General features: G+C 43.7%; 1 protein-coding gene across 4 annotated transcripts in view; it reads left to right on the top strand.

Annotated features, from left to right (window-relative positions):
• The window catches only part of PLEKHM3 (pleckstrin homology domain containing M3), a 182,424-nt gene that overhangs the window by 19,248 nt on the left and 150,943 nt on the right, over positions 1 to 12,233 (top strand). For all 4 annotated transcript variants that reach the window (XM_060152202.1, XM_060152204.1, XM_060152203.1 and 1 more), the window contains exon 2: positions 3,072 to 3,994. In XM_060152202.1, coding sequence (XP_060008185.1) covers positions 3,394 to 3,994 — 601 coding nt within the window. In that variant the 5' untranslated portion in view covers positions 3,072 to 3,393. The remainder of the gene's footprint in view (positions 1 to 3,071; positions 3,995 to 12,233) is intronic.

The following is a 12,233-nucleotide window of genomic DNA, read 5'->3' on the forward strand; positions in this document are numbered from 1 at the left end:
TTGCTAACCAAAAGGTGATTTACTCTTCCTAATTTCTTCCAAGCCATCCAGGCAAATACCTTCTAAGTTTTCTAGACTCAACTCAGAGGGCACCTCCCTTTGAAGGCCTTCTTAATCTCTCCCTCACCTTTGCTGGCAAGTGACCCCTCCCTCCTTCCCCCACCAAATCTGTTTCCATCCTCTATCAAGGCAGTTTTTTGGACTTATTTTCTTAGGCTCATCATGATAGACTGTGAGCCTCTTTAGGGCAAGGACTGTATCTTATTCATCCTTCCGTCTTCAGCATCTTGGACCTGTCGTGACCTTAATGGATGGTAGACGAGTGGTTTCCAGAATCCCTTGTTAAACAGCATTGAAATGGTTCTCAAGTTGAATTGTTACTGCCCTTAATGAGGATTAAATGAGGCATTGCATAGGGAAGTGTCCCTGGGACATCTTACTTTCTGTGGGCCTCAGTGTCCCCTCTGTGAAAGTTGGGGTTGAGAGGATGATCTCGAAGGTCCCGTCTTTGTCTAACAGTCTACAATCTTAGAACGCAGTGTGATGGAGTGTTCCACAAGCCAGCAGTGCTGGCCGTCAATGGTTATATGCTCCTAGCCAGCCTGTGAATACCAAAGCAGGGAGCACAAAGAGTATATTCCTAGACATTTTGATTTAAAAAAAAAAGAAAGAAAGAATCAGTTTAAAGGTATTTACTCTCTCTAGTATGATTAAAGACTGAATTTTAAGAACTAGGTAAGAAAAGGAACATTCATAATAGAATCTTAGATGAATAACTTAGTGCTCGGCACCTTGGTGCCTCTTCTGTAAAATGGGAAACATATGTTATTATGTTCATTTAAAATTTTAGTAAATAAAGAACTAGAAATTTTAGATTTATTATGTATTTCTTTTTCTTAGCATCTGGTGTACAAGATAAAACTGAAAAATTCCAAGTTTCAAAATGACAGAAGTAGTGAAACTCTGCTATAGGATTCAAGAGACTCAAGGCTTAGCATGGACACAGCAAACAAAACCATGTTTGCAGCTAGAAAAATATTATAACTGATCTTATCGCCAAAAATCGATCTGTGCCTTGCTTCATGAATGCTAGCATAATAAACATGAAAATGTAAAAAGTAGACGAATTCACAGTCATTATCACTTTATAAGAGGTTAGCCACCAAGTTCCTGTGACCTGCAAACCTTCTTGATACCTTTAAAATAACGGGCTGTATATAGTAGTGTTACTTACACACATTAAGCAATGTAGATTGGTGCTGTTGATTTAAATGTAATGATTTAATGACCTAAGTGCTAAAAATTATTTTAATTAACCACAGAAGTTTTGCAGTTTTAAAGAAGAAAGCACATTTATGTACCTTTGCAGCAACTTGCAAAGGTGTTGCTAATTGCCTAGTTTTACCTACTTGTAAGTAGTTAAGGAAAACAAAGCTTACCTAGTTGTTTTGTTTCTTTGTTCATTTTTTTGGTAAAGATACAAAGGTGTATATTGAGCACATGAAGTGTGGCTAGTGTGACAGAGGAACCTTATTTGATTTTTAATCAGTTTAAATTTATTTATTTATTTATTTTCTAAATTTAAAAAAAATTATTTATTTTATTTATTTGTTTTTTTGGCAGTGTTGGGTCTTCGTTGCCGTGCATGGGCTTTCTCTAGTTGTGGCGAGCAGGGGCTACTCTTCGTTGAGGTGCGCAGGCTTCTCATTGCAGTAGCTTCTCTTGTTGTGGAGTGTGGGCTCTAAGCGTGCAGGCTTCAGTAGTTGTGGCATGTGAGTTCGGTAGTTGTGGCTCATGGGCTTTGGAGCGCAGGCTCAGTAGTTGTGGCGCACAGGCTTAGTTGCTCCACGGCATGTGGGATCTTCCCGGACCAGGGCTTGAACACGTGTCCCCTGCATTGTCAGGTGGCTTCTTAACCATTGCACCACCAGGGAAACCCAATAAATTTAAATTTAAATAGCCATGTATGGCTAGTGTCTACCATATTGGACAGCATCACTGTTCTCGTTTGGCCTGGCCTTGGAGATCTAGCATTTCCCAGACAGTGTGGTTAGTGTTATGATTCTTTCTGCCCAGCCCCAAGGCTGGACCTACTCGTAAGCCAATCCTCAAAGCCTCAGGGAGTTTGGATCCTGAAGCCTTTTTGCAAGATGACTGGAAGAATTGTGAAGTCCAGAGTCATCATCAGGCATTACATAATCTAAGCTTAGGAAACACAACACAAAAACATTCAGGTTAATAAAAGGGCCATTCTCCCTCTCTACTTCCTCCTTGCACCTTTGAGCCTGACAAACCATCAGTGCTTTCACGGTTTGTGACAGGACTCATGCATTTATGACTTTCAGACTGATTACGATATAAGCGCAGTCACAGAATTCCTAATCTCTTTGGCTAACTCTTTTAGGTCAATATCACAGAGATTTGCCGGGGCAGTCTTTTCACAGCTGCTCGCATAGGCTTCTCTGTATGAGTAAAAGCTGCTGACCGTAATTCCCCTTATCAAGAGTCCCACCCTGCTCTGTGTAAGTTCTAATACAATGCAGTGATGTGTACTCTTTTTTTTTTTAAGATTTTTAATTTTATTTATTTTTCTGACTGCATTGGGTCTTCGTTGCTGCGCGCTGGCTTTCTCTAGTTGCAGTGAGCGGGGGCTACTCTTCATTGCGGTGTGCGGGCTTCTCCTTGCGGTGGCTTCTCTTGCTGCGGAGCATGGGCTCTAGGCACATGGGCTTCAGTAGTTGTGGCATGTGGGCTCTGGAGTGCAGGCTCAGTAGTTGTGGCACACGGGCTTAGTTGCTCCACAGCATGTGAGATCTTCCCGGACCAGGGATCGAACCTGTGTCGCCTGCATTGGCAAGTGGATTCTTATCCACTGCGCCACCAGGGTAGTCCCAGTGATGTGTACTCTTGACAGTGGAACTTCTCTGTAGGTGTTGTCCACGTTTGGGCATGACTGCCATGGAAAAGATGTAAAGATGAGGAAGTAAGCGGGCAGATTTATGTATATAGAATACAATGATATAGAATACAATGAACTATGTGCCAATGTTGTTCTTTTCATTTTCTTTCAGGAAATTAAAGATGGTGGTGACATTGCCTTGACAAGCACTTCCTGTTGTCTTTACAGAGGTCTCACTGAAGAATAATCTCAAAGGAATGTTTGTCTCCCAGTACCTTTGTTGATGACTGTTATCATCTAGCAGATGTTTTTAATGTCCTGGAAAACATCAACCACCCTTGTGCTTGGCCTGCTCTGGGCAGCTGAATGAAAGTTCCTTCCAGTTGTTTCCAGAACTCTGTTGCCCAGAACTTTACCTCTCTTTGTCGGGTGAATGTTCATGAAGCCCTTTCCTGAACAAGCTTAGGAGGCTTAGGCCTCTTGGAGCCTGTGACATGGAAGCTTTGGAAGTGGATGATATCAGCCCAGCCCTGGAAGTTACTGAGGATTTCTTTACTACTTTTGATAGTAAGCTAGAAAAGGCTGTGCAGCAAGCAGAGGTTTATGGGATTCAGGAAGTTCCTGAACTGGTGGGGCATGAGGTCCTCAGTAACATAGACAATGGTGCTATCAGAAATGTCTCCTCCCTGGGCAAGGGAGGCATGATCTGGGACCATTGTAAGACCAGGTTCTTAGAAACCAAAGCCCAAAATGTCTTCCCTGCCAAAGAACAGTTTATGGTCCAGAAAGGGACAACCCCAGATAATCTGTCCTGGATGGAACAAAAGGAAGCTTCAACCTTTGATTTTTTCAACATCTGTCAGCGTCGGAGGGACAGACCTCGTTCTGTGAATGACTTATTGGATGAGACTTCTACATTTAAGCCCGGCCATGCTCGATCAAGGTCAGATATTAGCCAGGTGGACTGGAGGGTGGTCCTCAAAACCATGCCTCTGCAGCAGCAGCAACAACCATCTCTTCAAGGCCCTCACTTCAGCAGGACGTCTTTTCTATTGTCCTCATCAAACAAGGTAGAAGATGCTCAAGGAAATATGGGTATGTTTTTATATCTGACTGCAATTAAATAATTGTTGATTTTCCTTTGTCTCTCTTGCATCTACCTCATGAGAGTCTTACTCTCCATTGTCCGTGTCTGGCTTTGCTTACTTAAGCCCCTCTTCCATTTACCTTTGCACTTACCTTACCTGAAGTCTACAGTCTTATTCCTCCTAGGAGGAACTGAGTGAAAAGATGACTACGGTTAATTCTCCTTTCCTAATCTTGTATGTTAGAATCAGAATGTTCTCATGATTAATGTAGTACTTTCCTTTGAACATTGTATGATACCACTTATTCACATTGGTAGATGTTGATCAGCTATACCTTGGCCATAGTCTTGTGATATGAAGGATTAAAAGATGTGTGAAGACAGTCCCTGCCCTAAAGAACTTCTCATTAGGTTGAGGGGATCAGACACTCCCAAAGACTCAGGAAGGCGCCCAGTGGTGAGAGAAAGGAGGTGCTCAACTGAAATGCCTGGGAGGGAACTTTGTTTTGCTTTATATTGTTGGAATTTTTTTAAAAAAATGAGTGAGTGGCAGCAATTGTCAGAGGACAGAGGAAGGGGAAGACACTCTGGGCTGGGCTTGTCAGGAAGGGCTTGTGAGACATGATGGAACTTGAGCTGGACCTTGAAGGACACTAAGTTGCAGAAAGAGAGTCACAGTTGGAGGAAACTTGGTCAGGATTATGGTGTGGACCAAGGGGGAGACAAGGAGACCAGGCTGACCCTTGAGGAGACCAAAGGATCTCATGGTGGTCGTGGGAGGAAACGTTTGGAAAGGTTGGTTAGGACCTCATGGTGCAGGGCCCTGATTTCTTTTTTCCTTGTACTTTATACACACACACACACACATGCACATGAATATGTAGTCATGTACTCACCCGTGAACTTCCTCTTCTGTGAGACATGACAAACCATCTCTCTGTTTCCCCCAGCATTTTTCTTCACCATAACTTCATTTATACAGGGTATCCATTTTTCTTACTGATGATTCTTTTTTTTTTTTTTTTTTTTTGCGGTACGTGGGCCTCTCACTGTTGTGGGCTCTCCCGCTGCGGAGCACAGGCTCCGGACGCGCAGGCCCAGCGGCCATGGCCCACAGGCCCAGCCGCTCCGCGGCACGTGGGATCCTCCCGGACCGGGGCACGAACCCGTGTCCCCTGCATTGGCAGGCGGACTCTCAACCACTGCGCCACCAGGGAAGCCCTCTTACTGATGATTCTTCAGTTACCCTGCTTAACCTCTTAATTTAGATGGCTTCTGCTTAATTAACTGGGGAGACTATTTTATGTACTTAACTGCTATTTTAGCGTTTCTTCAATCTCTATCATTGCTTGCTACTCCATTGATACATTTAACATTGTATTTTATTTACTTATTTTACATTAAATTTTAATTAATAACATTTAGTTTGTAAGTATAACTCGAGGCAAGGATATGGTATAGTATGTCCATTAAGGAGATGCTGTCTTCCTGCCTATGAGGTGCTATGTTATTTTCACACCCAGTTCAAATCTATCCTTTTAAAATACTCTTTTTCCCCCCCACTCAAATTCATGACTTGTAATTCCTTATCTTCTCTCCTAGACTTTCACCAGTCCTCTGTAACATCTAGCCAAATGGTGATCATGGGAATAAAAAAGAAAAGGACATTATAAAGCACAGGGCTTGGTAACTGGCTAGACATTAGGGGATGAACAAGTTGCTGCGACCTCAGTGCCTGGCAGAATGAGACCTTTGCCTTGGGCTCACGTACAAACAGTTGTACTCATTGATTAGCAAACAACCTCAGTTTTTGTTTGGTTTCTTGGAGTTCACATAGATTTCTTTTTTTTAATCTCTAAACCACTGTAACCATTCTAAATCCCTGGCATAAACCAAGTTAAGAGGATGTCATATTTCCAATTTTATTTTTTCCAATCTTGTTTGGATTGTAAATGCAAGAGCCAGCCTTCCTCATGTTCTCTAAAGGAAACTAAAGAAAGAACCTTCCTTAGCTTCTCTCTTGATGATATGACAGGCCATGATTATTACTTTTTAATTCTTAATTTAAAAAGTTTGAGTATTATGTTGAAATATAAGTACTGAGTGGTATTTTGAAAGCTAAACTGTAACCAGTGGCCTTTGCAAGTATTGACATAATATAACCTGGCCCCCTTTTGGTCATCCACGGGATACGCATCCTACCTGGAATTAATAAGGTTGGGGAAATGGCCTGCCAAGTGTCTGACACCTGCTCCCTCTGGCATACTCTGGAGAGCAGGACAGAGAAATCTTGTTCCTGTTGCTCACTAGGTAAAGGGCAGGGGCAAGCAGGGCCCGTGGGCTGCCCACACTTGGGCTGGGGGTGGAGAGGAGCTCTAAGTTCATGGCTGGTCACCCGCTCTGCCGACTGTAATTCTCACAGCATTTGGGAGAGGCGAGGAAGTGGCAACACCCACGGGCATAGTCAAGATCAGCCAAGATCTCTGAGTGAAGTTCACTTTAGAACCTTTGAAAGTAGCCGTCCAAACTGAAGAAAGGCTTATTGTCTCTCCTGAAGGCATATGCCAAAAGCAGAGGGAGGCGGTGTGGTATCTTGGCCAGAGCTGTAGCTGAGGACCCAGGAGATCGCGGTCAGGCCAGATCTCTCCCTTGAGCTTCAGACTCGCGTATCCGGCTCTTTGGTGAACACCTCTGCTGGAGTGTCCCACAGGCACTTCAGATTCGGTGTCCAGACAGGGCCCGTCATCCTCACATCCTCCACTCTAGCTGTTCTAAAAATTAACAAGGGTTAATGATAGGCTAAGGGCTCCTCAGAAGAAATAAAATGTAGTCAAATGGGTCTCCTTTGAGGAGGGCGACTTGGTGTTTTTGTGTGTGTGCATCCCAGGAAGAGCACCTTTACTAAACAACAGGAAACAAAACGTGCCAGGAATCTGACCAGATACACAAAGCAGCAGGTGAGATTCCTGATGGGAAAGAATGACTCCCCATGGAACATAAATAGATCCCCTCAAAGTACATATATTTCACACGAGTGTGTACATACATATGTAATATATTAAAAGAAATTTCATTTCTACCACGAGAAGTTACTCAGCAACAATAAATCAACGTCACACCTGAGACAGGGAAGTGCAACTGCAGCCACGTTGTAAACCGAGGCGCACCCCCGTCCTGCACACGCCTCCCCTCTGTGCGCTGTGCACACTTGCTGGCTGGGGGCTTCTCTCTGCCCCTCCCCCCAGGCTCAGCAGATCCAGTGTTTGTGGAAGAGCGCGTCAGGGAAGAAAGGTGGCCCTGTGGCCTTGGAGCCCACCCTGCAGAGCCCAGGAGCTGGCTGCAGTGGGGAGGCAAACACCCGAGGCCACCGCCGCCTGCCTGGAGGGCCACCTCGGCTCCGGGGTGAAGGGAAGCGCTTGGGACCCCAGCAATGGCACGGCAGTGCACCTGGTTTTCAACAAAGAGTGTGTCTCTGGGGTCCACCCAGGGCCCTCCAGATCTTTGTAGTTTGGCCAGCAGGGGCTTCTCCTAGAATCAAATGGCTTTTGGGAGGGGAGTAGAGTGTCCAGAGTCACCAGGGCTCAGCCCTGTGAGTGTGTGTATGTGCGTGTGCACACGCCCGCATACACACGTGCTTCAGTGGAGGTCAGCAAGTTGCAAACAAGTGTTCTACAGGGGCGTGCTCAAATAGTGTCTGCTTTGGGGTCAGTTTGTCATTGCGTTCTGAGTGTCCCCATGCCAAAGTGGATTTGTTCAAAAGATGCCAGTTGCTAGAGGCTACAGATACAGAAGACACGTTACACACTGGGGGGTGCAACCCTCTCAGGGCATGGCACAGAGTTTTAGTAAGAAAACAAACAGAAGAAATGCACAGGAACCCTTTCCTCACTGTAAAGCCCTTTCCTGACACCACAGGCAGACGGGGAAAGGCTATCAGGGTTTGTGTCTAGCCCTGTCACTCTCTCACTTATGGGCTTTATTACTTTGTAGTCTTGTGTTTTCTCCAGTTGATTTTTATTTTTTTCTGGATCCTTTTTCTGAGGCCCCTGAGTAGCTTAAAGACTTAAACCAGGAGCAGTTCTTCTCCTCCTCAACCGCCGCTTCCTCCTCTTCTGCCACCCTCATTCCCTCCCTTTCCTTCCATAACGACAAGCCCAAGGGTCTTCTTTATTAGGTAGGGCCTCTGTGTCTTCTGCCTCGTTTGGCAATGATTAACTAGGCTTGTGAGCCTTACTGAGGATAAATGATGCTTTGGGTATAAAGCAAACCAGATTTTGGCATATTGAGGGCAGTGGGTAGCTGGGGTATAGTAGGAGTTGTTTGGCTAATGGGCAAGCCTGTCTGAAGAAGGCCTTCTGGTCAGACAAAGTAGCATATTGGTTAAAACAATGACTATAAACCTAGACTGTTAGAATTTCATTCCTTGTTTCAGTACTTACTAGCTGTGTAACATAGGGCAGGTTTCTTAATCTCTCTGAACCTTAATTTTTTTTGGGGGGGCCATAAAGTGTGGGATAATAGTAGTACTTACCTCAATATCTTGTGAGCATTAAATGGGTTAAAAGATCTAAAGTGCTTCTGAGAACCATGTTTGGCACACAGTAAACACTTAATAGAGGTCTTAAACATTTAATAATATTATTATTACTATTACAATTGAATTTGGAAGTCATCCATGAGAAGCAAAGCGATACTACCAATCACTCCTAGTTTTCCCTGGCATAGTCAGATTCATAAAATGGCCTCGTAATAAATATTTCTTGAATTGGCCTTCCTGCATTGTACTTTCTCATAGCTGTTAACTGGTTTGTTAATGGGAAATAAACCATCCATTCCCTCTCTCATACTGCTTTGTCATCAACTGTTTACTGTCTTCTACGCCAGAGTTTATGGTCACTGAGGAAGGGATTGTTTCTTATGCATTGCATTATCCTCAGTACCTAATATAGTGCCCTGAACATAATACATCCTGAAAACATTTTCTTGCAGATGAGATGAATGTATTTCTGATCGAAATCAAGCTGATACATTAAGAACATTAGTTCTTTAGCTGGTTTATGTCCTTCTGGAAAAAGAACAACTCCACCCTCTTTTCCGAGGGCCTCGCACCATCATCTAGCATCTCATACCTTGCACATCCTCTCTGTGAAGTTCTTTAGCAGCAGGAAATGAAGATTTGCTTTCATCTCAAAGGCTGCTGTGCACTATCCTTGTGATAAGAGAGAATCAAACAGATACGGCTTGTAAAGTAGCCCCTGGTGTTGGAAGAATGGTGCCCTGGCCTTGGAGGAGTCTCCAGACACCATCTCAGATGCCAGGGTCACACAGGCATGGTTACGATTACCCTTTGTAGAGGAATCTGACTGCTGTTTGGTGAGCACAAAGCCTGGGGAGATAATTGTGGTGCGCCCTTCAGTCTTTCTGAAGTTGGCAGTCACGTGAGGTAATTTTTTACATCACTCCTCAACTTTTTCCCGTTCCCTCATAGTGTTTCTTTACAGAAGGCTATTGCTTTGGATTTGAAGATCACTTCTTTCCTAGGTTTTTGGTATCTATGAGAGCAGAATACATCAAAGAGATTAACAGCCTACTTGTTACTATCAAAGCCAACATCCGAGCACCTGGTGTGTTCATCCTCAGGGTAAGTGAGAGAGCCCAGGTGGAAAGAGAAGGGAAAAAATAACAATAACAGCAGCAAACACTTACTTTGTTCACTATTTTCAGTGCTGTGCAGATAGCAGCTTATTTAATTCATATAACACTCCTGTGATATAGGTATTTTTATTGAGCCCTTTTTAAGGATGAGACCACTGAGGTACAGAGAGCTTAAGTAACGTGCTTACAGTCCCCCAGCTAGTAACAAGTGGATCCTCGATTTGGACCCGGGCACTCTTTCTTCAGACTCCATGCTCTTAACCCCTAAGCTGGAGCTGGACCCCTACTTTGGAAGCCAGTAGTTCTCAGTCTCCGGAACCCTCCACTAGAGAAGGCTTGTTGGCAATCAGTCCCTGTGGGAGTAAAGGGTAGGAAGTGATGTGGAGGAAACAGATCTGGGTGATAATGTTCATCAACTAAAATTACTCCCTCAGGGAATCACTGGTTAGGAAAACTGAGACCCACCCAAGCAGTCTGGCTAAGCAAGGATTGTTTCCTGCCTTTAACACATTTACTACATGAACAGTGCAGAGCTGGTCAGAGTCCTTTAGAGAACCAACGAATCTGCAAAAGGAAGACTGTAACTTTGCCTTTGACACTCTTGAATGTTATCCATACAGAAAAGCATAAGTGAACCGACCCCTCTGGGTTTGTGACCACGGAAAGAAGGCTTCAGAGTTTTGCCCCATCTTTGGCTTCCTTTTTCAGTCTTACTCAGAAGCCTGTGAATGCATTCTAGAGATGTCATTGCCTCAGGAAAACAGACTATGCTAAGTGCTAGGGTACTGCAAGTGGGTCCTACTAGGTGGATGGAGTATAGCTTGAATCCAATGTAGTTAAGACTACCTGCATTACCTGAGGATAGAATAGTCATAGCAAAAGGGTTAGGTCATAAACTGATGGGGAAGGAATAGATCTAAGGTGAGATGGCAACAGCAGTTCTTTTTTTCAGCTTTATTGAAGTATAATTGACAAAATTGTACGACATTTTAGGCGTACATCATGATGATTTGATATATGTATACGTTATGAAAGGATGTACCCATCCATTAAATAACACAGTCATCACCTCATTTCAAAGGCAGCTATTTCTAGAGAACCTCAAGGTAGGTGGTGGAGACCGAAGCTTCCTCAGCACCAGCTCCCTTGCTTCTGCCATCCCAGGGTCTGCCATGCCCTAGGCAGCTGTAGCGAGGTGTGACTGGGAACTAGCCCTGAGGGAGGACCCTGATCCCGCAACCAGAATGGCTCCTTTTTGGTCCTAATCTTCATTCTGTACAGACATGCTCCTGACTAGTATCTGTGTTAACCCTTTCCCCCTTTGCACCGCTGTTACCCTGTTCTTGTTCACTAAGTAATGATACAGCCAGAGGCAGCAGGGAATTTCCCGTGGGATAAAAAAGACGGGGTCCTAACACCATAGAATTACAATCCAAATATAAACATATATTAACGTAAGAACATAAAACGCCATAAGAACGTGTGGACACTAGATATGTTATCAATATGAAAAATAGCTATATACACACACTCTCTCTCTCTCTCTCTCTTTCATCCCTCTAAGTATATACACACGGTAGAGAAAGGTGAGGCTATATGGAGAGAACACTCAGCAAGGACTTGCAAACATTGTATCGTAGCTCTACCCCTAACTCACCATGTAGGTTTGGAAGAATCACTTGTCTACTGCCTTTGGTTTGTAAACTCGTGAAGCAGGTTAAATTATCTCTATAATCTTTCCCAACTCTAAAATGATATTATTCTAGGATGTTGTTGAACTGACCTTGACTTACGGTTGTGTGGGAGCCAATTACTATAGTCAGAGAGGTAATGGAAGGTCATGATGCGAATATATGTGTGGTTGAAATTAGGTAACACAGAAGGATTTCCATGTGCCTTGTGACTCTACTTCTGGATGAACTGCTGTTGCAATTTCTCAAATAAAAAAGTTTTAGAAGAACTCCTTGGCATTAGCTATGGAGCTCTGAAACTCAGCAGACTGCCCGAATCTGACTGACTTTTCCCTCCCTGTGTTCACATTTTCATCTGCTTGGCAAGGGCAGTGGTCAGTTGGGCTTTTGTTTCAGTCGGTTTCACTCTCTGGTGACCTGGTACCATCCCTCTGCCTGTTTTTCTTGTGCTGAGTACTTTAGGAGAAGGTCTCAAGCAGAGTTTTTCTGTAGGGCTAGAAAAACCATGGCAGTATGGTTTCTTTATCTGGAGTTCTATGTTACTCTGTTTTGATTCCCTTTTTCCCCATCTTTCACTAGAGAAAAAAAAGAAAAAGAAAGCCAAATTTGGGACTTATACTAAAATGACTGCTTTTTCAATTATGATGTTTCTCAAAAGACTTGGAGCCAGTAGAGGTGGGAATATTCCTACGGGCTTAGAACAAGTGAGGTCACCAGGACATGGGCTCTGCTGAATTTATGATTCACTCTTCAGCAAGATTAGTCAGTGCAAAGAAGTTGCTAAAATAGGTCACAGAAAGTTGATTTTATATGGTTGTATAGTTTCCATTGGTTATATTTTTCGGAAACCCAACATGCCTCATTGCCAACCCGCATCCTGATTCCTAACAAATGTATATGG

Source organism: Lagenorhynchus albirostris, chromosome 6 (genome assembly GCF_949774975.1).
Source record: "Lagenorhynchus albirostris chromosome 6, mLagAlb1.1, whole genome shotgun sequence".
NCBI lineage: Eukaryota > Metazoa > Chordata > Mammalia > Artiodactyla > Delphinidae > Lagenorhynchus > Lagenorhynchus albirostris.